General features: G+C 43.8%; 1 protein-coding gene across 8 annotated transcripts; it reads right to left on the bottom strand.

Annotated features, from left to right (window-relative positions):
• LOC143213260 (angiogenic factor with G patch and FHA domains 1) lies at positions 1-26,617 on the bottom strand. 8 transcript variants are annotated; one of them, XM_076432942.1, is made up of 9 exons: positions 26,465-26,617; positions 25,624-25,814; positions 25,303-25,545; positions 25,063-25,221; positions 24,708-24,867; positions 24,366-24,526; positions 23,785-24,227; positions 23,511-23,610; positions 1-485 (listed from the first exon to the last, which is right to left on the bottom strand). In XM_076432942.1, exons 2-9 carry the CDS (start codon positions 25,804-25,806, stop codon positions 336-338), a joined length of 1,599 nt encoding a protein of 532 aa, XP_076289057.1. In that variant the 5' UTR covers positions 25,807-25,814; positions 26,465-26,617; the 3' UTR covers positions 1-335. The 8 variants fall into 8 exon arrangements, with proteins under 8 accessions (XP_076289057.1, XP_076289058.1, XP_076289056.1 ...); XM_076432943.1 differs by having other exon boundaries at positions 25,624-25,821; positions 26,452-26,598; XM_076432941.1 differs by having other exon boundaries at positions 26,452-26,597.
• Positions 26,618-26,820: the final 203 nt, after the last annotated feature.

The raw sequence follows: 26,820 nt of genomic DNA on the forward strand, positions 1-26,820 counted from the left end.
TCCGTTTCCACCCACGTCAAACAAGTCGTTTATTGTAAAAATGCCTGCATACATTGACTTAGATGTATACATATAAAGTCCGTGCACTGAATTCCTGAAAGTTTCCATCGTTACATTGACTCTAACATTACTTTGTACTAAGTTGAACGAGTTCTCCTCGAACACATAAATAACTATATCAATCGAATTGTTAATCAGAAACGTGTGTTATATTAGCGAAGGTAAAATAAGCGTTCCGTGGCAACGAGATTCGCTCCATTGCATACAGAGGAAAAATGCAATTGTCTCTGCGGTCGACGTGACGAGCGTGGACGATGCAATTATTAATGCAATTGTTAGTCTGTCTGCTCGGTAATCTCTTTGTAACGCCGTTGGGTCTTCCGCCATAACGCCTGCTTCTTTTCCGTCGTTGAATCCAACTCGATTTTCGGAAATTCGCTGGTTGCACCGAATCCGGTTTTGCTGGGATTGTTTGTTATCGGTACCTGCAACAGAAACCAAAAAGCGGCGCTATTATTTTCTTCGTCAGACATGATCATTACTGTATCAAAACAATTTTCATTTTACTCGTACGTATATGTAACAGTACGTAAATTTTTGTAGTAATTTCTGTGGTAGATATTTCGTAAACATCACGGTGTGTGAAATGCCAACTTATATTTCTGCACAGACAGCACACATTATCGATCGAGTGCACTTATAAAGGCAGCTGCATAAAGCGAACGAGTCGAAAGTATTTAAAAGTAAGTTCAAAGCATCGAAACCATCCTTGGCATCTCTTTGATGCTACCGTGTATACATGCACGCGGAAGGAAAACACTATCACCACTTCGCTGCTAACAAAAATATTTTCGATAACGCAGCTTTCCTTTTCGCCGCCGATGATACTATTTCCAACGCTGTAATACAGCAATTTCCGAGAGTTCCTAAACGAAAGTTTCGAACCAACATTCTTTATACAATTCTTGCTATGATCATAAGTAAACCGATAAATTCAATATTAATGTCTCAATCGTTTTAATAAAAGTATTCTTTCATGATGGACTACCGTGAATTGTCCTCCGACTTTACCATTATTTGTCTGAAAGAAATCGCGCAACATTTTAGTTTGCAGAGAGAAGTCTCGACGAAAGAAGACGTCGAACGAGTTGCCCAGAAAGCCACTATCCTGGCTGGAGTTACAGAGGTCGATCCTGTTTAAGCGAATGATCAGCCGTCCGGCCAATTGTATTGTTTGCCCGGCGCTCGATTCGCGCTATCGCCGGCGAAACGATGTCTCAGTGTCAATAGTCCAACCGGGAAATAAGGTGGTCACCGTTGTCATAGAGTTCACAGGAAGTGGAATCGGTAGGTCATGCACAGACGCGTCGATTCCTATTCGATAGCGGGAGTGCTCGTCGAATTGTCGAACTCGATTTTCGCCAAATTTATTCTATATTTTTGACTGAATTTCTCATGTGGAAATCCACAGTTGTATCATTGATACGGGTGTACCCTGTATATTCCAGGAGCGGGTCGGTGTGGGGTTCGGTCAGGAAAGCGAAAAACGTGACGGCGGGCTGGCGTTCTTATCGAGAGAGGGGTTATTTTAAGTTTTGAGTCGCATCCACTGGGCAGAATACCCTTTCACGTATTTGGGCCAAGTGGCCTACCCCGTCTGGCTTGTAAATGAGGCCCTATCTACCGTCGCCGACACTTGACTTACTTGGTTGAAAGGGAAAAAGACGAAAACGAAAGAATGGGAAGAGCATAAAAAAGGAAACAAGAAGAAAGGATTGCCGTGCGCCCCGGCGAGAAACACGAAAACAAGCACCGATGTCTAGCTAGAGATAGAATTCCCCCGGGGGAAAAAGACTTTTTACCTCGAGTGCCGCGGCCAGAAATGAAAATAAGAGGCAAAATTGGAACGGGAATTTGCGAGGCTTCTGATTTCGTAGACGCTACAATTTAATCCGATTCCGGACACAATTTAATCAAATATCAATCTCTTACCCGCGTCCCAGCGAAATTCTTATCCATTTTTACCATTTTTACTGTTGTAGAATTACTGCTGAAGACTTTCCAGACTCTTCTATGTATTAGGTTTTCCCGGAATATAAATCCTTTCTTCAAAATCTACTCAGAGTTTATTCATTGAAAACGATAGAAGCTTTTCGGACAAGTAAGAAATATATTTCTAACCCTTATTTCAATATCCAACATTTTCTAGGACGTTCGTTAATCTTGTAAGTTTATTAAATGATGGTCTGTGGAGGATACACGTCGGTGAAGTTACAATTTCTTCCGTGTCTAATATTAGCTGTCGAAAGTTAAGAAATATCTCTTGGGTTATAGAGCGCCAAGCACCCCCGGAGGATCTTGAGATGCGCTTTATGCCTTTCCTTTGCTCGGTTTTTCTATGGCTTGAGAGAACCTCCTTTGAAATTTTGTAAGTGGCCGCAGAATGCAACACCGCGGATAGTTTTCAGGCCTTAATTCAGCCAAGTGTTCTTACTTTCGCCTAGGTTGGATTCATCGCGGCCGCTGAAATATCGCATTAAGGAAACAGCCAGGTAAGAAATGATGAAACGCGATAATTAACGTGCTTCTGATAAATACTGGGTCGCTGGCGAATTTCTTTCTAACGCTCCAGTAAAACGCTCTTTGCAAACCTACAGTTCACGTCGAAATCAATTATCAAATCACAGGATTTCATTTAAATGACAAGAATACATATATTCTAACTTTTAGCAATTTTAATCAGAATATATATCTACAGAAATAAAAATAATTGTAGCTCTAAAATTTTGAAACCTTCAGTTCAGATGTTGAAGACAAGGAGGAAACACAAGACACCTAACCCGGACGAAACTCTTAATTTACACAAAATATTGACAGTTTCGACAATGATTGTTAAGAAGTTCGATTAAGCAGAAGATGTGTGTATCAAAAGTTAACTTGATAATATTTGAGAACGATTATCTCTGGTTGTCCGCAAAGAGCCGAACGATGAGACTCTATACAGAACGTTCTCGCTGTTGAGCGGCTGGTGACAGCGTCTTTGGCAGCGTTCTCCAGGCTGTCAGTCGACTGAGAAGAAGAAGAAGAAACAATGAAGAAGAATCCACGAAACTGAGGCAGAGGGAACAGCCGAGGAAGAAAGACGAGAACGTATCATGATCGAGCGACAGACGCGTTATCGTGCGCGTAAAATGAGCGCTCATTACTCGATTGACGAGCTCGCGAGACGTTCAGGAATAAAACGGCTCGACTCGTGTTTCGCTTTCTCGCTCATGATGGCGATGATGCATCCATCTGGCCTGTCTAGACCACTTACATATTGTATATATATACGTATATATGTGTATATACATATACATAAATACATATTATAACTGGCGCTCGCTCGTCGTCTGCTTTCTTTTTTTTCGGCTCGGACTCCCCTCGGACCTTGCGAATACATTTTACCCGATTTATGTCAGCGAAACGATTAATCTACCCGACGGAACGATGAAACTAGTTGTCTCGAATGGAATTACCAGGTTGCTGCACGTGAACTGTCCTGTCCGCAGAATTTCTAATTTGTGATATGATAACGAGGCCGACAGTTTTCGCACGTTACACGCACGCCCGCCGCTGGAAAAGAGAAAGGTTGTCGGGACACGTCCGCGGAATTGGCTTTATTTAATAGTCAACGCGATTAGCTCCTTCAATCTGCGGCCAGTACATTATGTCACCCGACTGCGTGCGATATGTTAATTAACGTGTTAATTAGATAGGCGGCCGTATTACATCGGATCAACGGCCAATCAATGGGGCCTCGAACTTTTCAGCGACTGAATTACCGCGAGCCTTCTCGTGCAACGAGTTTCTCAGTCACTTTTTCGACGTGGAAAATTTGTTTTTTGTCTCGGTGATTAGACGTTATTACATTGGAATAGTAGAGTATTTTCTGAAAATTTAAATAATCCAAACGGGTCGGCGATAAAGCAACATGTAATTTTTCCGCTTCGCTGTTCATGAACTAAAGTTTCGCGCAAGGAAATTTGTTTACTATGTTGGTAAGTACACTTTCGTTATTGTAGGTTTAGCAATAAATAGAAGCCTTATCATATATTTAAGAACAATTAAATTATTAAATTATTATTATATTAATTAAATTAATTAACGTTTACAAACACGGATCGAATCGATCTCATCTGTTAAAGAGACGCCAGTCCGTCGACCATTCAGTGCTAAACATATCACAGCTGTTCGCGTTGGACAGATGGTCGAGACGATACCCGGATTACTTATTAAAAATGGATTAACAGTGTCTGGGGCACGATCGAAGCTACTTTCTTATATACGACGCGAGCAGATATTCATAAAGCGGCGTCTGAACGAAAGCAGCTTCAAAATGCGAAGCGCAGACAGAGCTGCGGTTAATTATGAAATTACTTTCACCGTTCGGCATTTCAAAATATCACAAATATCTCGCGATCTCTATAATAAGGGAGTGATTATTAACCACCTGCGAACAGGGTCTCCTAAAACAAAAATAGTTTCCTGAGAGACCACTGACAAGGGAAGGATCCCAATTCGATTTTGATAATTTCTTGTGAGATGATGGTATATGGATTCCTAATTATGTATGCAAAATATTAGGTGTAGTTACTCAATAGTTTTAAAGATATAAACAATTAAAGTTTCATACCTGTGACTCACGCAACCTGCTTACACTATGTCAACAAGGTATGAAACTTTAATTGTTTATATCTTTAAAACTATTGAGTAACTGCACCTAATATTTTGCATATACATATAATTACGGATCCATATACCATCATTTCACAAAAAATTATCAAAATCGAGGTCGAACACTCGGGGTCCTTCCCTTGTGGGAGAGGTGACAAAAATTGGAGCCATAGTACGGAAAAATATATTTTTTAACAATATACATAAATAATGAGGGTGGATAATGCTGTCTGCAGTGCTGCTAAGTGTACGGAGGTACCTCAAGCTGGCGCCTCGCGAGGTAAGCCCTGCGATGGAGGGGATAAATAATTTTCTTAGACAGTACAGTTCCTGTTATCTTCGAATATGTACTGTACATGTGTCTAACATCACAAATTTAATGGCACTTGCTCTCAAAGAGTTTGAATAATTAATATTAGATCGTTCGGAAAGTAATTTCGTTTTCCGTGTAGAGATGGCATTGCCTCCATTTTTTATTACCGCAAGGGTAAAACTGCAATGCACAAAAAATTGTTTGCTGTTTAAAGAGAGGATGTACCATCGGATTACTATTTTTTTTTCGTTCTTTTCAACATTTTTTATGCGGTGCAAATTTCAGATACTGTCGTTAAAAGTCATACAACTCAATTTTTTGCTGATAAAAAACAGAAATTCTACGAGCATGAGATCCTTAATGAAAGTTGGAAGTAAGGTGAATCAGAATGATAAAATAGAGCTGGAAATAGTTTGAAGGAAAGCGTAAATGATCCGGTAACACACGACGGATAAAACGCATAAGTGAATGTTACGTTGATCGATGCATCAGACTCTAAACGGTAACACGTGAACGCGAAGGAGCCGATCGGCCATTTATTTGCAATTTAATACATTTATAACACGCGGTGCCAAGACGGGAACTAAAAGGGTGGAAAATAGGCAAATAGGCCAAGCTGGCTGGCTGGATGAATGACACGGGCAAGCGGAGGCAATGTACCGTGATTACCAATTAGACGATGCAAACTGGTCGCCGCGTCTGCGGTGTCTACGACCTCGTACCTATTTTTCCTCTTCCGATCTTTTTGCTCTCGCGAATATTATCACTTCGCGTGTCAGTTTTTGAATTTCCTTCGTGTCACCCGCGACGAGCATTTGAATCTTGTACAACTTAGCCTTCATTAATTAGCGGTAAATTACCATCGAGTGGGCAACGTATTAGGGAGTTGATTACTACATTTGTAGACTGTAGGCAGTTTTCTAATGAATACATTATTGGCAATATCTTATCTATTTTAAGACTCTGCGCTGAATTTACCATCTCTCTATGGCGTGCTTAACGAGCTTTCATTTTTTAATGCAAAATCTGGTTTTAGGTACGTGTTAACTGGTGTGCAATATTAAAGGAACGCTCGATATCTCCATAACGAAACGTCATACGGCAATGATTCTCGCTCATTTTGAAACGTAGAGTCTCCACTTTTGCAACTCTTCATCATTTGGACATCCCACAACGAAGGAATATTCAAAAGATTGATTACAGAAGGTCAGATTATTAAATGCGAAGTGTTCTCATGGACTGACATCCTAGAATTTGAAGATAGCTAGAAGATATTAAAAAGAAAGAAGAAATTATATTCTAACATCTGTAACATCATGTAACGTCGACCACACAGAAGTACATTGGCGATGAGTGTGATCGTGGGGTCGCGGTGCTACCCGCGTCGAAAAATGGTGGAAGAGGGATATGACGTTCCGGGTTCAGGAAAAGCGTGAATCGTGTTAGGCGAGGGAAGTCGCGACATTTATTTCGCAGGTAGGGGCGTGCTGCGGTGTCGTCGGGGGTGGGAGAGATGGTCGACGCGACGCGACGGTAGCAGACATAGTGGCTCGGTTGTAAACGAGCAAAGTTTCGAACCCAATATGCTGTCTCCGCGCACCGGAGCCCATATTCAACCTGTCAAGGTGCGGTGCACGTGCGTCCGCGTCGCTTCCCGGCATGCCAGACGGGCAAACCGGGACAAACTTTCGAACTGGCACAGACCGTCTGGCACCCTACCACCGTCGTCGCCGGCGAACCCGCGAATTCTCAATATGTTATTGTACCACCGGCACCGTTTTATCTGGATGCTGGCGACTGGCATCGACCGACCGACTGCGGTGTCTGGGCTCCTCGACCCAGGAATTTCCTTCCTCTATCGGACATACCGAAAGTTCAAAGGTGCACGTGCACCGCACGCCGGGAGAGCTCGATTTCGTGCCGAGATGTCTCCTTTCCCGGTCGAAATCTCACGGAGGCCGAGGCTGAAGTCTCGATCTTGAAAAATCATATAAATCGACTCGACGATAGTAGAGTAGAGTCGGGCTAAATGTCCCATTTTTCATATAAACCGAACATTTAGTACTGACGCATAAATTTGGTCTGTTTCCTTATACTTTTTATAAAAGACTATAACTTAACTTATTTATTAAAAAAAACTATAACTTAACAATATATTTATATTATATTTTAAATAGCTTCACAGTTGGTTTATTATTAAAATTGATCCACGTAAATGTCGTATTCGAAAGCCAGAACAAATGAATTCGTGTATTAGGTGGATTTGAATGGAGATCGATGGCAATACGTGGAACGAAATTACTCGAAGCCACGAGGGCACTGGCTGGCACTTGGAAAATGTGGGCCAATTACTCTCGGTCAATGTTTTCCCCAGCAAATACTCGGACCAGGACCGAAATGAAACGCTAGAAACACCCATGAATCTCCTCCGCCCTTGGATGAAAGTTTTCGCGCAACTATCGGAGGAGAGCTGGCAATCTGTTGTTCGCTGAGCCGCGGCATGTTTGCGCAGAATAAATTAGTGTTTGGTCGTCTATAGACTCTGGACTTGCTAGACTAAACTAGATAAACTGTGAGACTGCCTTCCTCTTGGTGTACACACTTAAATATTTGCCCAGCCACATCGTGGCGAAAATTCACAGTCCAAAAGTTAATACAATATCCCTTACTCTTTCAATTAATAAATTCTTAATTAAACTATAGCACAACGAAGATCAGAATAACGTTAACAACTAAACAAAATCCTAGACTCCACGTGTATATCAGGAAAATAATGATTGTAGATATTCTGCGAAATGAAAGATTGCAGATTTTGGAAGCACGAATAACTCTCAGTGTGTTGAATCATTTTGGTTTTGGTGCGTGTAGGAAGTAGAATGGCGTTAGCCACGGTTCATTAACTACACCACGAGCAAAGCAACAATTATCATTAAGCGACGTATTCATGGAACGAGGTTACAGATCGTTGTCAGTCCGCGTTGGTCATTCACGTGTCTCCTTCGCAGAATGCATTCGCATGCAATGTGCATCCGTCCTAGACAAGCATATGTATAGACAAATAGGCGGACGTAGACTTGCATGCAGCATTCGGCCGCCTGCACATGCACGCTTTGGCGGCTTTATGGAGACAGGGCACAGAAATGCCGCGCGTCCTGACCAAACTCGACGCGACGTCTCTGCAACATGATTGCATGTTACCTTTTCTGTCGTACGTCCTACCCTTTTGCTTTTCTCAACTCTTTTGTTAGCCTCGATGTGCCTTATACTCTGCAGAACTTTAGGTGGTTGAAATTGACGCTTCTAAACGAAATCGATTTTCTTAGCCCCTTGCCGTATTTTAACGAGTCAGACTCGTGATGAAGATTTTAAGAAAGTCCAAGAAATAAAATTTGATTCGTTTCGTAAATTTTCTTTTCTACTCTACGACATTTTTCGGGATAAAGACGTTTTAATCATTGAGACTGTAAAGAAAAACGTCAGGGGTTAATTGTGGGATTCGAGACTTGATTAAATGACTTTAATACAGTAAATAAATATCGTGTATTAATTGCAAGACATAGGAACGAAGTAGGAATTTATTTCTCTCGTCAGTGATGTTATTCAGTTGTAATAACACAAGTTCACCAGGCTTCCGAGTACGTACTCATTCACAAGATCGTCTACACCGAAACAGAGGGTACCCACGGAAGAGTTCACCTAAGCAAAGATTCTTTCCAGCTGGTTGCGGCATTAACCAGCAGGAGCCTAGGCCGGTCAGTTTCGGTGCGGGGTAATTCTAGCGTTAAGGGTTGATCTCATTCGACCGGGCATCCTTTTCGTTAGCGTGCTCTCCGAGAGCAGAGCGCAGCGTTGGGAGGATTAACGATGCTCTCGGCGCGACGCGGCGCGGCGTAGTGATCCGTAGCCGAGGATCTTTGGAATCGCGATCAATCAGTTTGAAAATTTGAAAAGAGTCTCGACGAGAGCCCCCGTTGGCGCGGACGGCTCTCCTGCCGGTGCGATTATTCCTGGCTAGATACATGCCAGTGAAACCCCGTCTCGTCGGAGGTGCATATCCTAGTGGTAGTCGAAGTAGAACCGACGTATCGCCGGCACGCACCACACGTGATACGTCGGTTCTCCTATCGTCGCCAGACGGCTTCCGTCTGGGTAAACACACCGACAGTACCGAGGCAGTCTGGCTGGCAGGGCTTACCGACTACCTAGGGACATCCATCACAGGATTATCGCGCAACCATGCTCGCGCGCGGTCAGGACGTGCGGCGGGCCTCTCCTCCTCATCCTCTCTCTCTCTGTCTGTGTATATGTGTGCGTGCTTGTGTCTGCTCTCCACAAAGCCACCAAAGCGTGCATGTACAAGTAGCCCGAATGCTACACGTAAGACCTGTGTCTGACCGTCCGTCTCTACGCCGACGCGCTCATGAATCGGCGTACGCATTGAACTCGCCTGGAATTGACCGATGAAGTAGTTGAAGAGGACCTGCTCCAGGGACCAGGCAAGGTTAACCACGAGGAATCAAAGGTGCTGGCTGGAGACGCGTCCGAAGAGGACCGATTCGGAGCCTGAAACGCGAATGGAATGAGATTTATGCAGAAAATGGGTTTAGCACTGTTGGGAATGTTTGATGGTGATGGTGATCCGGGGATATTCTGGTGGAATGGATGCATCTTCCTAACTATCAAGCAGACTGATTTGATTCTGATACTCAATTTGACTTGTGTAACTTCACCTTAAGACTACGCTAGCCCAAGCAGAGGATGTTGCATGAAAAATGTTCCATCAACATAGTTAATGTCCGATGGTTAACTCTCACTAAGCTGTAGTATGAAAGACGTCGGTGTCTGCAACGTGCAATGTAGCCGCCGCCGCCGCCGTTTCCGTTGATGCGCAGACTTGTTCGTTGGAAAAGTGATTAACGTGTCTCGTGTAGTACACTTTACGCTACACGGTATTCAAAAGACAAAAACGACTCCTCTTCTCACTGGAAACGTAGCACTGAGTCATCTTTACGTGGCAAACCAGAATGTGAATCATGTTCTCAATGCCAGGTAGTTTCTTCGATCATTTCTTTGCGTAAAGTGTCTGTCGTTTTTCCGAACTATGTTGCAGGTACACCGCGAGAACTGTTCTTTTTGCCTGATATCGAACTAATTGAACTAATCCGGATGAGCGGAACTATTGAACTCTAATATTGTATAAAAATTCACACATGTATTTCGAATACTAATAAATACGTGTGCGTGCTGCCTAGGGGAAAGATTCAATAGTTTCCCAGGAAAAAGTTCCGAAAAATTCATGTAGAAACGGCCTCAAAAACCAGAATACCCCCTCAGCGACTAGCCGCGAAAAACGAAAACTCAGAACGAATAGTTGGTGGAGCGACGTAGGAAAAAGTATCCCTATAAAACCGCGAGCCGGCCGAACACGGCCGATGACGCTGCGACAGCCAACAGAGACAGAAAAAGAGAGGAGAGAGAGAGACAGCACACCGGCCAGGCAAAAAAGTAACGCGGCGTAGATTAGCGAGAAATGCCGATGTAAAAAACGAATAATAGACGTCGGCGTCGGCTGCGCTCGAGTCCCAGAAGCGGGTTCCGCCATACTGCGATACCCCAGGGAGACACGTAGAGACGGAACGAAATTAACCGGAGCTCAGCGAGGAGGAACCGGACGCGAGCGCATAATGCTGTGCACACAGGAGGGCCGCACACGTGCGCGCATAACCACGTCGTCGGTTTAACAGTCTGTCCAACGGTGTGTACACACAGGCAGACACCGGCCCGTATACAGGGTGTTCCGCTACGTGTGGTCAACGTTTTAAGGGGTGATTGAGCGAAATCCTGAAAAGGAACAGGAACCGAGGGTGCCTGTGATGCTGTCTTGCCTGTGACTTCGATTCGCTAGAGATCAACCCTTTGAGGACGAATGTGATCATATCAGGTCCATTTATTTGATTTTCGATGTTGCAAACAAATAATTTAATTATTTGTACAAAACACTATCTAATATTGATATCTTTTCTTGTTTGAGATTGCTCGTGTAATTCTACGAATTGAAGGATGAAGCAGTGCAAACTGGTGTCATTTTCTCGTGATGAAGACGAAGTTCTCATTCTTGCTGATGCGTCTGAGACCTCAATGGCAATTCCTTTCAATGTTCGCTACTCTTCGCGGCTACAGCCAAAAACCTAGTTCTTCCCAAGATCGAATCGTGCTGGTTTTCGCGACGATAGAGTCCGAAGCGGTGGTCTCTTCGCAAGATGAACGAGCCTTGCCGCGACATTTCGCGGCGCACGTCGATTTATTGGCACATGGCAGTCGAACACCCTGTATAGGCAGTGCGTATGTGTCGGCGGTGTCGGTAACGTTATTCGGGGCTAGGAATTCAGAGCCAGGAGAGCGGTCGATCGGTCTAGACGAGGTGTGCGTTATACGCCGGCACAGCATACATTGTCCGAACAATCGGCCAGACCCGGCATACAAATATGTACAACGAGAGATCTATTAATTACAACCAGCACCAGCCGGCTCTGACTCGTATCGACGAGACCGAACCGCCCGCGCCCGATGCGATCCGCGTGGAACGGGGACGGGTGCAACGAGAACCGCAGAAAGAACATCGTCGACGTTAGCTGCACCGTGAGCCGGAGCCTCCTTTGGCTCCTTTGATGAGATAATTGATTAAACGATTAAACGGCCCGATCTTCAGTCCAATTAGCTGCATACCGACCGACGTTTTCAGAGCGAGGTTCAGGCGGAGCGGCGACGGAACACTGTGCCTGCATTTCGCCAAACTATGGAAATCCTTTATTGCTAAAGTAATCATAGTTCGTTAGTTGAATGTTCAACACTTCGATATTGTGTGCAACACAGATGTGCACGATTCTTTCTGGAAAATTTTATTCCCGCTACACTTGGAGGAGCACAGAATTAGATAATATTAATCAGACAATATTAATTTAATGGCAAGAAGTTTTTTGATTCTAACTATTTTTGTATGCTATCCGAACCGACGATATCAGAATTGCACATCGTCAAATTGTATCGCGCTTGGAATCGTTTTAACCAGAGAAATGTCGCACTCATGTCAAATGAACTTTTAGACGTGTCGCGTCTGCAGGATTAATTCGCCGAGTCTGTTTCCTTTCCGCATTACGCGGGGAATTGACTCCCGCCGATCGAGGGAAACGGCACGTTTAAATGGTATTTAGCGGCGACTCGAATTAGCGAGCCGGGGATCCACGGTTCATCCGGATTTTCGCTCATCCGGATCAGACGCGGGCCCATTAAACCCCGGATATGAGTTTCCGCGTACAAGGTGCACCGTGGCGCGGTCTAACTAGGCATTATGTAAAACGCGCAGACCAGTTTTAGCATTGCCGCCGGTGTCGGGACTTAAATTCGGAGGAATCGGGAGAAGTTAATTACCATGCCTGCGGGACCAGCCTATTAACGGGCTCCTCGATGGATGGGCTTGCACCAACAAGATAGGGTTCGACAAAACAGCGTACCTAGAACTCAACCTTTTTGATGACTTTTCCAATAATGAACCATTGCGAAGAGGTAACGAGAGACAAGTAAAATTGCAATGAAAAAAATTGCGCCGTAATCAATGTAGCTACTGCTATCAGCAGGCTGGCAACAACTCTGCGATTTGCGCAATGAAAACAAGGAATAAAGGAGACAATATAACAGATTTACAGAAAGACAGAGTAGTAAATCGCGACGATCGGAATCCCGGCTGCACAGCACAGCAACGATCATGCTGCCAGAAAGCAGCAGCCACAAGAAACGTGTTGGTTGACCGCTAGACGGTGTTAACGATCAAGCGTCGCTTAGGGTACTGGCGAAAGAGAGAAGAAGAAGAAAAGAGAGCGAGAGAGAGAGAGAGAGCACGTATGTAGCAGGTGTCGAAGGGTGGTGGGCTGATAAAGAGCGACAAAGAACTGACGGCCGTAAACGAAAGCCAATAAAACGCCGGTTTATTTGCGCGGATTCGCGAGCCTCGGTTGGCTATCCGGCGCGGCGGAACATGCGGGTATCCGGATGGTCGGGGGTGGTTAGGGGGCTGCGAAAAAACGGTTTGTCGAGTAAACAGGCAATCTGTAACGGCGTGCAACAACGGCTGGCCGGTCCGACGTTGCACCCGCATGCCAAGCGGTGCACCTATCTGCAACGGCGCGCGGTGCATGCGAGTGCGTTTACGCTCGAAAGCGTGTGTAACAACGCCTGCACAGTCTCTGATGCCGTAGTGTGGACGTCGCCATTCCGTCTCTCTCTTTCTCACATTTTATCCTTCTCCACTTTGTCGTCTTTCTTATCTTTCTCACAGTGGCCTCCTCCTCCTCTCCTACCCCGTGTTCCTCTTCCTCTTCCTCCCTACCATCGTTATTCCGCGTACGCTCGTTCATCCACCATCATCCCCCGACTCTCTCTCAAACGCCTACACGGGGAAAAGAATAAATAAAGGCGAGGGAGAAGGAGAGAGGAATACAGAGACGAAGCGAAAAAGACAGGAGGGAGGAAGAGAGAAAGTAAGCATGCACGGTAATCTGGTACCCATGGTTAGTCAGCGGATCGGCGTCTAGACGGCAGGGACGTTTGTGTTGGATTTATTTGTGACAGTAGGTTCCCACCTGTTGCCTCCCGCGCCCCTTACGAAACGCACCGCTACAACTTCTCTCTTTTCCCTTTTTCCTGCCCCCCCTCTCTCTTTCTCTCTCTTCGTTTCTCTTTCGCCTTCCGCCGTCCTCGGCTTCTTCCTCCTCTTTTTCCCTCGGCGCGTAGCCCTGTCTCTCTTTCCCGGTCCGTTCTCTGCTAATCCGTTAGGCTACCATAAATCCTATGCGTTCTCCATTCACTCCGTCCAGCTCCTTCCTGGCATTCTCTCGTCGCATTACAAAACAACGAGAAAGAGAGCTCTCTGTCGTTTTCTTGCTGTCTTTCTCTCTCTCTCTCTCTCTTTCCCTATCTCTGTCTTGGTTCGTTCGATTTTGTTTCTCGCCTTCCCTCTCACTTGTTCTGATCTATACACACGCCCACGCTGAACACCGTTGATGAAACAGCCGGGCGTGTACACTGCGAGGAGAATTAGCCCGTATTGTGAGAGAGCTGGAGCGTGGAACGAGCAGCGGAAGGACTCGCTGCCACGGCCAGATTAAAGAATGCCTCGTCAGTGACTTTGGAAATTTGAACGACCGACTGACGGACGTCGGAGGCGGGATTTAATTTGGGGGCGACCGGCAGCCCCCCGGTTCGCATACTCCAGTCAGAGCACGGGCCCACCGACGGGCACGTGGACCCAGTACGATTGATTCCTGGGATAATTTGCCGGGCCCCGGGAAATTGATTATTTCGGAAGCTGGCTGGCCGGGTGTAGCAAGAGCCGTCTTGGTTTAAACGCTGATCAAATTGTTTGGAAAATTACGCGAACAAGATTCATCAAATTCGCGTCATTCACGCCATTCAGACGCCGACCGATTTTCGATAATAGCGACCGTTACCAAGCATGCGACGCGTAGAAATTCTCGCCTGACCTCGCGAACACGTTCCTCTTGATCAACGATCGTTTAACGGAAGATTGATTTCGATGATGTCATTGCTTCATGCGCGCATAAGCCAGCACGCAATGAGTGTACAGATTAAAAACCCGTACGCTCGCCTTCGCAGCGTGTTCACGCGTATGTAGGCCCGCATACCAAGAATGCTTTCTGTCCGAATGGAATCTGGCTACGGGTTAGATCTGTCTGCGGTAATGAGATCACAAAAATCCCGGTTCGATCCCGAAGATGCCGAACTCTGCTGATTCATTTCTTTTCTTGTTCGCTCGTTCAGTTTTATTGGCCGCCGGGCTAAGGAACATTCCAACGGGACGGAATCAAATGAAATCTTTCACGTCACTGTATCTCTCCGAGCAAGTTTTACACAGTTGCTGGATATTCTACGACACGATAAAAATTGGATTTTTCTTGTAAACTCGGTAGAAAATTTCCAGTATCGATACTAAATTGTGGTCGGTTACAATCTCTCAATAAGTGAGCAAGAATGAATATTTGCATAAAGATTTGCGGTCTATCGAGCAATCCACTTATTACCCGTTTTCGCGATTGGTCTATCGGGCTGTCAGAAAGCCTGTGATCTAGATATCACCGGCAAAATGTCAATTTTCTCAGCGGACTAACGCTAAACGGAGCGATAATAAGCGCGCCGCGAATATTAGCGAAACGAAACGCGTCTGAAAATACACACGCGATCCGAGGGAGTGACGCGGGATAATGGCAAAACGGCATTTGTTGCAAAAGAATCGGAATATGCTTGAGGGAGGCGGTGGCGGCGCGGTTGAAAAATTACACAGATTGGCTTGTGACAAATAGCGGCGCACGATAGAGACCGGTAATTTTCCGACTGGAATTAAATCAGACAGAGATAAATCGCATCTCTCCGGGGAACTTTCACATGTAATTCCTTTTTAAATTAACTTGTAATAACCCCTTATATACAAATACTGCGGCGGCCGTAACGATCGTAAAATATTGCCTTCCGATTTAAATTTATTTAAATCGCGCATAAAAGAAACGGCCCGACCGGCGCGCTGCCATATTTAATGTTAACGATCCGAAATAAACAAAACCAGTTTACGTTACAAAGAATCGCGCGCGAGGCACACACGGGAGCTGCACCTGAAAAGACGCAATTATCCGAGAGAGCCCCCCGTTTTCAAAGTGGTGGTGGTGGTGGTGGTTGCGCGCGGGAGCATTACGTATGCAAGCGTGTCGAATTAAAGTACGAGGACCGCGTTAAAAATTTTGTCCCATAATTTTCATAATTTCATGGGGTGGACGCGGCATTGACGTATAAATCACGGTAAGCGATCGACACCGGGTTCTCGCTCGATCCGTTCTTCCCGTGATCCTCCGCGGGAACCACCGGCTACAAAATAACATTTCAAACATCCTTTATCTCCGCCAATAATCGATCACACTTTTTCAACGTGACTCTTAGAGCAGCTTTTTTCAATTAACGCACGGCGTCTCTCGTACCGGGGAAGTTATCGGCGATCTGAAGGATTCCCGTAAGGCCTGACACTTGAAAAATACGTTTTTTTCGAAGTTTATATCAAAATTCAGTGCCGTAATTATCCCATTGAAATTCAACGAAGATGAACGCCCATCGACCCTTGGTCTTTTACACCTGGAACTTCATTAACCCTTTGCGCAGAGGTGGAACCGTCGACGTTCGCGAAACCTCCGGACAGGATATTAATATTTCTGCAAAATTTCAAGAGCTAATTGTGACTGACATCAAATATTTTAGAATACAACGTAGTACATATACTCTTTAATATGTATATTCAGTCAGTTTTGGGCTCATTTTAAAACCCACACAGCATTCAACACTGGTTATTATCACATTGAACTCACATTTAGATCCTAAACAATTAACAAATAAAGCAAACGACAAGATTTAAACGAGTAAGCTTTAAATTATTTAATGGATTGGTTCCCTAAATGTTTCAGCAACGATCAACCAACTGTTTCACGATCGCGCTGCTTTCAGAATAAATGTTCAAGACATTAATCCGTAAGAAAATGTAAAACAACATTTTTGATGACGGATCGAGCAAGGGAGATCCTTATGGAGTCAAAAATCGTGGCCAATCATGCCAGTGCTTAACAAAAAATAAAATGTCTCGGACACCATTAAATATCAAACATCCGCAGTATAATTACGATAGAAAGTAGATAATGGTGCACAAATCCAGCTGCTTATGGGCGGTGAGGCTGCGTGGTCATGTCTCGAAGGTTCCCCATAAATACATCATCGTTATCTCAATATAAATACTCGGACGTTGATCTAGCACAACGTCCATCGTATCTCGGACCCCGGCCTCTCGAGAGAGGAGTAATAACGGCATAATAATCTAGTAATAACCGAGGGGTGGCAAGGAGGAGGAGAGAGAGAGAGAGGGGGGGTGGGGGGTTGGCCAGGGTGCAAGAGAAAAACGGCTCGGAACGATTACATTACCGGGGAACACGATCGCCATTTATCGCCGGTGATCTTTGCCATTACCGGATAATAACATTACGGCCGGGCCGTGGCTTATACTTTTAATCTATCCGCGGCTGATGTATTAATTGCGCACGATTGTGACTTATAATCGCATGGAGGGTTCTCTCTCTCTCTCTCTCTCGCTCTCTTCGAGGCTTATCTGCACATCGGCGCCTACGTCCGCGGTTATTAGCTGGCGTAATGGAAGTATTCGAATGCGTGAACGAGAATTTCCAGCAGCATGCCTGAAGAAGCATCCTCGAAGATACACCGCCAGACGAAATTATAAAACGTCCTGGAACGTATTGCTTGGGTCTTTATGGAAAATAAAAATTGTCTGCATTCGCTATGAAATACGGGAGTGACTTTCCAACATTTTTGTTTTCATTTTTGTCATAAATGCATAAAATTCGCAGTCTAGATGTCCTGGGTCAAAATAGACCCAGACAAACATTATAGATTGCTGACACATGGAACATTACACTTGGATGATCGTTTATACTCATTCAGTGGCTTACAACTGGAAACGACAGCACCGAGTCGCCTAATTGCAAAGAAAAATACGAAAGCCCCATTCCGGTAATTTCGCAGGGTGTCTCGATAATCTTCAGCGTATCGTTCACCGGGGGCCCTCAAGGAGGGATGAGAGCTCCGTGTGTGCCCCATTGGAGGCTGGCGGCCCCCGGATCAGAACCGGCGAGAATCGGTCCGCGCGTATCTGCATAAACCGGCATAGCGATGAACGAAGATCGTAGATAAAGATTGCAAATTTTTTCGCATAACTTTGTGCCGTTCGACCGTGACCGACGCGACGACAGCACACCAAGTCAACCAACAACGACCGCCGAGGCTCCCTCTCCCTCTCTATCTTTTTCTCCTCTCTCGGACACACGTGGACGAATATTTCCACCGATGGGCGTCCCCGATGTGGAAACACGATAGACAAGCGACGATAACGTACGAACCAGTGTGGAAACGATTCGCAGATCGTAGACGTTCCCCCCTCGAGCGAAACCTGGTGGTGTACAGTGTACAGTACACAGAGACCCGGGGATCGGCAATCTCGCAAAACTTTTACTGGAGCTTCGACTTTATTGCCCGCACTCGCGGATAAGGAACGTCGTCCCGGTGAACCGAGTTTCGATTGTTTCGAGTGGGAAATCGTTCGATGCGGACTCTAGCGAGGTCCGCGTCGACAGAGTGTATTTTCTACAAATTCCTGTATGTCGCCTTCCTTTTTTGATAATGCTAGAATTTGCACTTGAACAATCGGTGCAACGTCTATTTTTATTATCTCTGAATAAATTCAATCCTGTTATTATTATGAAGGAATATAAATCCAGTGTTTGGTCACTGAATCGGCGCTCTCGCGATCCATGAGACACGTTGTCCCCCTTAGATCGCGCACGCTTTAAATATCTAGTAACGAACACCAGCGCAACCCGCTAACAGGCTCTTATGAGGGTTAATCGAGGGCCCAAGGATAAACAACGTTAAGCGGCCGCGGCGAGTCAAGAAAATCCCGGGTAAGACGAACAAGTAACGTATCCTCGGCATTCCCGGGGCCCGGGCCCTCTTTTTTCTCGGTTTTTGATGAGGATCTCTACCCAACGTTGCCCCGAATTCCAAAGACAATGGGGCCCCTCCGGGGCAACCGAGGGAGGTCGAGAGCTGATCCTTGCCTGTATCCTTGCACGCTTTTGCCTCTCTGCATTACATAATATCGAAACGACCTTGCGTTCCATCGTACCACCTGCGGCACAAACTACACACGTACGAGACTTCGTACACACAACTTCCGCTCGGAGAACCCTCTCTCCCGCCCCCGCTGCCACTCGTTCCTCGCTGCTTCGTTCTCTCTCCCCCTTCTTTTCTTTTTCCGATTCCGACCTTTCTGTTTCTGTTCTCGTCCCCGAGCCTGTTGCCCTTCCCCCACCCCGCTTCAGACTCTTTTCTTGCTTTGTCACTATTTTTGCTTTCGCCGAAAGGAAAAGGGACCGATGGATGAATAGAAGGAAAAGAGAGGAGAGGAGGACGCCAGCAACAGGTTTTGGCGGGCAACAACAGATCCCGGAGAACCGCGAGTCAAGACCTACGATTCACTTTTGTGCGACTCCGACCTTTTTTCGTACGCTATCGGACGTGGCGGGAATCAAAACACTCAGCCCCCGTCTTCTAGACTGCTTGGTGTGGGTAGCGGAGAGACCATGGTTGTGGAACCAACTCGATGGCTAGGGTGCTTTGGACTCGTGACGATTGGACTGAAGATTGTACAAGTCTACAGTCTGTTAGAAATGTGTTGGATCAGATCTGTGAATACATCATTTCAATTTTTAGAGATCAAGGTCATTTCAAGGTCATGATCAGCTACACGCCGCAATAAAAAAGAATGTACATGAAAAAAATTACCGTATGCATATCTGCAAAACGTATTCCGACACTTTTCATTTAAAGACACAGATAATCAAGTTATAAACCGTGATTATATTTACTATTTTCGTCGCGATTCCGACCGAATGCAATTTTCTTGGAAATGTTTTGGCTAAAACATCTCAACATAAAAAAGAACTCGATTTGGTTGAAGCAATTTTAGAGAAATTGTTGTGTTTGAAAAGTGTAAGGTTCTCTGATCCTCTACAATTTGCAACAGTAGACCAGGGGTTTTATGTAACTTGAAACTGGTATATGGAACCATGTAATGAAATTTAATCTTTTACGGGGGTATCAATGTGTTGAGGAACTTTTAGTGCATCAAACAAACTTCCGTTCGAGTGCAGTTGATATGTAAACAAGTCCATAAATACCTGCATTTGCATAAACGTCTGCGGAGGAGCGATAAAATGGAAATTTTCATACGTTCACTGCCGAATCAGCACCGATAAAATTTCTGCAGAGTTGAAAGACTGTTTTTAACGCGGCAGACACTGTACAGGTCGAGATTAGCCGGGATTCTTATTTTGTAACTCCTTTGAATTTCATTAATTTACTTGAACATTAAAAAGTTATGCACTGCACTCTGTATTTCTCTCTCGTTCATCTCTATTAATTAAAACAGCACGAACTTGATCAGCACTTTTCTAGAATGTCTCCCATGAAACTCGTTTCACAAAATTCTATTCAGGACGTTCCGAAAGTAAATATCGTCAATCTCTAAATTGAAAGAAAGCTTCGAACGGTACAGCAGACTTTCCTTTCAGAAGTTTTAATTTATCGTCGTGCGTAAGGTGTTTCTACTTTTCAAAGCGCGATCGTAGAGAGCCCCGTTCCAACTGGTGATTTTATGGAAGCACCACGAATCCTCATTCCGTCGAGGGGGGTCCGCGTTGGATTATTTATTATGTCATTAATCAGTCAAGTTTTTCCCCGTGGCGGTGTAAAGGGCAAGCAGATGCAATATGGAAATGAACGTAAATCGTAAAAGGCACTACGGTGGATGTTCGCGAGCTGTATCCGTGAAATGGTCCGCAGCAGTCGCCGGTAGACGAGAAAGTCCATAAAACGAAATTGTTGCAGTTTCCGGATGCATTTTAAGAGTGCCTTACAAGGAACCGCTCTGCAACCGACGCATTGATTGCGACGAGGGGGAACTTTACAGCTCCCGGTGAATTGCAACCTAGCTACTCATAAGTGATAAGGAAAATAAACTGTGAATGACCCATCCGGTCGTCAAACTAGATAACATTGTTCAAACTAAAAGAAATCACCAAGAATATCTTCGTTACAAATTACTGTATTTTCTCTGTATAGCGTACCTAATGCAATAGAAATTATTCAGAGCAACAGCACTGCGGAACTGCTTTCCATACGTAGAAATCAATCATATTATATAAATCTCGTTAATTTTACAGTAGAGCAATTTTAAAGTGTTTCAGCTGTGACAGACCACAAAATTATTCGATTTCCTCGATCAGTGGTTGCGAAATGCTACCGTGAATTTAGCGGGCGTCCATACGTCAAGCAGATTGCTAGGAGCTAATTAATCTTTCAAGCTTCCGCGAGCGAAACTTACGATTCAATCGGGAAACGCTTATTATTAGGCGATAAATCTTGTCCCCTGACAGGACGATAATAAAAAACCGCTCACCTTACGACGACGGAGCACTCAAATAAATGAACCTGCCCGAGATTTCATTCGGTCAGATAGGACACGTACCACCTACACCTGCTAACGGCACTTTCGCAGTACTCGCGACAATTTTATACTTTATCGGGTCCTCGCGGTTTACTGGCAATCGCCATTCGAGAGCTTTACAATGTCTGGTTTACGGACTCTCGAATTGAACGTGGACTCTCTCCTTCTCGCCCTCATCTTCTCTCTCTCGCTCTCTCTCTCTCTCTCTCTCTCTCTCTTTCCGTGTCTACAGGAATGTCCCTTTTCGTCCTCCTTCGGCTTTTCACCGTCCCGCGAGTATATTTCCACTTTACGATGTAGGCGACGCGTTCAACAAAAAGCTTGCGTCGCGTAAAAACAAAGGGCCGATATAAAATTCTGATTGCCGGCTGCGATGTAAAACGACTGCGAAGGAGGACGAGGCTCGGACCGATAGCATTCGTGGAGGAACAACTCGCCCGACATCGAATTATAATAAATTTCACTTGGCCTGGACTCGGTGAAGCGCTACCAATAAAACCGAGCCAATGTATTAGCTCGCTCGGGAAGCGACGCGGATTTTCTGGTCAAAACATTTTTATCGTTACATCTGCTTTGGAATTTTTAAAGATTGAAGTAACCTCCCTTATACACAATAAGAAGACTACAAGAATACAATTTATAATGGTTAAGGAAAACGTTACAACAACAATAAATTTTTGAAGATTCATGAATTTCTGTTGAAGATACACCAAACATATACTACAACAAACTGAAACTATTGATAAGATTCATCCCAACGACACCCTCGCGAAAATCTCAGTTCATTAATTCTTGTCCACGGAAACACCATGAAAAACGGGTTCGACGGAACGGCGGAACAGAGTGGCGAGAGGGTAGAAGACAAGCGTCGCGTCTACGGGGGTGGCAGACAAATTCGTCCGCGAGTGAAAAAGGAGAAGAAGCGGCGGAAGAAGAAGAGAGGAAAAAAAGGTGAAACGTCGGACATCATAGGGATAAAGGTAGGAGCAAATTAGCAGGAGCGCTGGAAAGTACACAGAGACGAGGAAAAACAACGATCCCCTTTCCCCGTGACCCTTAATCCGTCCGCGCGACTCCTGTGGCCCGTCCTTAAGCCGGGGCGAGGCGTGCAATAGAGCATACGATGCGTCTAGACAAAATAATGATTTGGATTTCAATACATTTGCATTCATTACCCCGGGGCACCTCTCTCCTGTCCCCTTCCCGGGGCTGTGTCGCTCGCCGGGGCTCTCTCTCCCTCTCTCTCTCTATCCCGTTACTCCCGTTTTCGTTTCGTCCCACCCCCGTTGACCCCCGTCGTCGACGGGATCCCCTCTACTATTCCGTTTCATGTCTCGCAGAGTTACGCTCGTTATCATACGAATGCTCTACTCGTGCCGTCGGCGCTCGTTTCGTCGCCGTCGAAATGTGATGCGGCCGGACGAGTAAGCAGCAAGCTACCAGCAACAGCAGTGGCTGTCTAGCTTTTTGGCAGTGTACGTGTGTCGTGCACGTGTGAATCCGACGGGTCAGTCGGATGAGGGTGGCGCGTGGGTGGAGAAAACCCGCGTGTATGTACCAGCAGCCAGGGGATGAGAGAGACCCGGAGTTTTTAGCGCGGCGCGAAAAAGGCGAACAACCAGTCTGGATTGTGAATTGCTGCGCCGCGCGACCGCACCGACCGTCCGGCTAATGAATGGCCGACAAAGCCGACTCGTTTCTGCACACCTTTTGCATTGGACACACGTGCGCACCGACGCGACGACGAATGCCACCGAAACCCCGGCGCGGTGATACGCGAAACGCTACCGGTGTGTGTTGTCCCGTATACGCAATCGCACGCGATTGACGTCAGCCTGATCACCAACGATAGCACACGCCCGACACCCACGAGAATGTATAGTCTGATAGACGGATCGTGACTAAGATTGCCAATTGGGTCGTCGCTTTTGTCCCCCAGACGAGAACACCTCCGCCGGTACCTTGAACGCTCGTCGTTGAGCCGATGTCGTGGATGGAGATTGTAGTCTCTTTATACTTCACCACCTTACAGTTTACTCGTTGACGACGATTGTACATGGATTTAGTTATGTATACATTGCGAGAAGCAATGTTGGTAAAAGAGATCCAAATGGGATAAGAATATTCCCAAAGACCGAAGAAATACTTTTTTTACTGTTAGACTTAGTTTCTCTTAGCAGTTATACTTTTCACAATATATCAAAAATATCAATTATTATTTTTCAGAAATTAATGGCCGATATACCACGGTAAGAATGTTCTCGTAGAGACAGTAAAATGAGAAATCAGTCGAGTACTTACCGGTTCGGTGCGACCATCTCCTTCTTTTCCCAGTGATTGACCCTCGGTCCAGCCCATCTTTAATAATAGCTTGAACCCTCTGTTGTCTTTAGCTATAGATCTAGAAGCAAAATTAAACGAAACTCGTAAAATTACTTCGAATGCAAGTCTGGAAAATAAAATGGTCCAAGTAAAATAAAAATAGAAAACGAAAAATGAAAATGTGATAAAAGTACCTCATCTTGTGTCAGTAAAAAAATTCTAAATTGTACAGAAATATAATAATGTAACTTACGTATCCATCGAACTTTGCTGTGTTTTTGCACGATGATCTAATGAACCGATGCACTGTCTTCTGCTCTGTGCCCTGTCTTGATACCCCGACGCTAATTGACTCGCGGTCGCAACGTTGTCTTTTTCCACGCCAAATTTGTGCTTCAATCGCCTCAATTCCTGTTTATGAAGCGTTTTCTTGGACGTTTTATTCTCTTCCGCGCTACTACATTGTTGAACGAGTCCTGGCTCGCAGTGACCACAAGTTTCATTGCCATTATGAATATGACATAACAATTTGGTACTGCCAACTTGTATAATTGAACCGTGCGTCACTTCGTGAAAGTCTGATTCTTGTTTGGCTACGGACAGTCTTTTACCGTTCAACAACGTACCATTCCTCGAACCGGAGTCTATAATTTGGTAGACTTTTTTACTTTCATCGTACATTAATCGAGCATGGTGCTGTAATAAAAAACTCATTTATATGGAGCCTGTTCAGCAATTATCTATTCATAATTACTAAAAATGTGCAAGAACCCAGAAATATCGGAATTCTTGACTCAACCATCGGGTTCCCGCACACCTTTAATGAGTACGTACTTTGCTAACGTTTATGTCTGGTATAACTACTGAATGATCGCCTTCACGACCAATCGAACCACCGGTGTATGCGACGACGAAGAGGCTTCCAACTTTTAATTTTGGCAGATTGGTTTCTTTCACGATGATTCTCATGCATGGTGGATATATCTTAGCTAAATCTGAAACAAAGAATTTACATTAATGCATGCTAAATGAATTACATTTAAATACTTATGTTTACGTTGTCAACAGAAGATTTTTGAACTTTTACTCAGCTTTTTACAATAGCGAAACGGATAACAAATGCAAAAACAATGTCAAAAAAGTTAAAATGTTATTGAAAAGAAATTAAAAATAAACCTTGATCTTCCTCGCGTTCACTGTCACTACTAGTACATAATTCCGGAGTAATATCATTAGAATTGCTGTCGTTATCGTTGCTTGAACATTCACCCTCCTCAAGTTCTTTATCTTCCAAATGTTCTTCCCTTTCTGCAAGTTTGCGTTTTTTCCCCTCATCCTACAAGAGAGACATGTGTGCATATTAAAGGCATAGGATAATTACCTAGTGCTTGACGCCTGTATTTTTCAATTGATATGTTTGAAAGGCCATTTATTAACTCATGTATGTCATCTGAAACCTGAAAACAAAAATGTTTTTCTACGATCCATCTTCCTTTAACAAGGCATAGACATTAATAGAATAAATCTGAACCTTATTCGCCTTTCTAGCTTTCTGCTCCTTCTTGCTTTGAACTTGTGAAGTTGCATCACTCGTAGATACTTGAGCTTGACTATGAAATTGATAAGTTCCATTCGCTTCGTTATAGTAATAATATGTTCCTGTATTGCCGTCATAGTATAATCCTTGTTTCTGTAACACATTTTTTATATGGTAGAAGATTTAAAGATTCTTACAAAATATGTACTGTGGTATATTATAATAAATATTTACTGCATCGTAGTAGTATCCACTATTATAATCGTAATATAAACCTGAAGTTTCCTCATAAACAAAACCAGTTTGTAATAAAGCTGATTCAGCTGCCTCTTTAATCTCATCTGCTATACTAACTGGTGTTTTATCAGTATTACTATTGCAATTTTCCAAGAGATTCGATTCTTTCTCACACTCCAAAGGATTCGTTTGAGTCCCATAGTCAACTAATATTTTTTTCTCTAATAACTTCTGATTCCTCTACAATAAGTGTGTAAGTAAATATTTGACATTTAAACAAATACGATATGAAGGACTGACGGGGAGATCAAGTTTTACCTGTTCATTTAGTTTGTTCCTTAATTTATTGATTTTCTTATTCTGTTTTTTGATATGATCGCGCATTCTTTTAATAAATTTGAGAACGTGAGGAAAATTGCATAGTTCATCTTGAAAGTTATCTTCAAAATCTGATTTTATTTCTCCTTCGTCGCTTTCACTGAGAGCAGTGCTTTCTATCATCCTTACAACTGAATGCTCAAAAAAATAATGTAACAATTAAAATCAAATAATATACTTATTTTTTATATTTTCCGAGTTTTTAACAAGTCAATAATTATCCTACTGAACATAATTCGAGGACACTCGAATTAATTTAACATTTAATTGCGCCAAGAATATGCATATATGACGTAACGGAACGTATGAATTTCTATACCTTTTTATCGAAATGTAAACTAAAATATCAACTCTCTTCTTATATAACCTCTACTGAATCGTAATAATTCAATACGTTCAATGTTGTATTTAAACACAATATATAATCGATTACGTTTCAATGGAAAATACGTATATTACACCGCAAATTTGTCCACAAAAGTATATACGATATCAACTCCAATTATGACAATGGTGTTGACATTTGTTTAAAATAAAATGGTGAGGTTCTTTCGCGTTTCGAGTGAATAAACCAAATTAAAATTGAATACAAACTCTAAATACACTATTTCACATTGATACTTTTATTCATTGTATCAACACGTAAGACGAATGATTGCTTGAAATGAATAAATGTCATTACAAAGTTTACGTTTTGTATCAGTATATGTATGGCATAATACATATCACAAACGAAGGAACCATTCATTTTATTCAATTTTTTAATACCGTGATTGTCCACCTTTCACGCTATTCTTCAAAATCTGTATTTACTCTCTTCTTTACAACGATCAACAAATACAAAGCTTATTAAACGAGCGGGAACAACAGAAGCATTATATTTAGGTTTTACAGACATACATAAACTGTAGAACATGCTGATAGAACCGAAACTCCTGTCAGAAATTATGAAATTTCGTAATTCAACTTTTCAGCCTATATACATATACATATACATATATACGTATATGTATATTGTATATATCTACCTTTAGTAATAAAATGCATAAAATTTATTTGATTTCTTTGGCTGAAACAGAGAGGATCCTCTCCATTCCCCTCTGACTGAAATACACGAAGTCAAATTGTAGAGTTCAA

The sequence above is a fragment of the Lasioglossum baleicum genome, chromosome 11 (assembly GCF_051020765.1).
Source record: "Lasioglossum baleicum chromosome 11, iyLasBale1, whole genome shotgun sequence".
Taxonomy (NCBI): Eukaryota; Metazoa; Arthropoda; class Insecta; order Hymenoptera; family Halictidae; genus Lasioglossum; species Lasioglossum baleicum.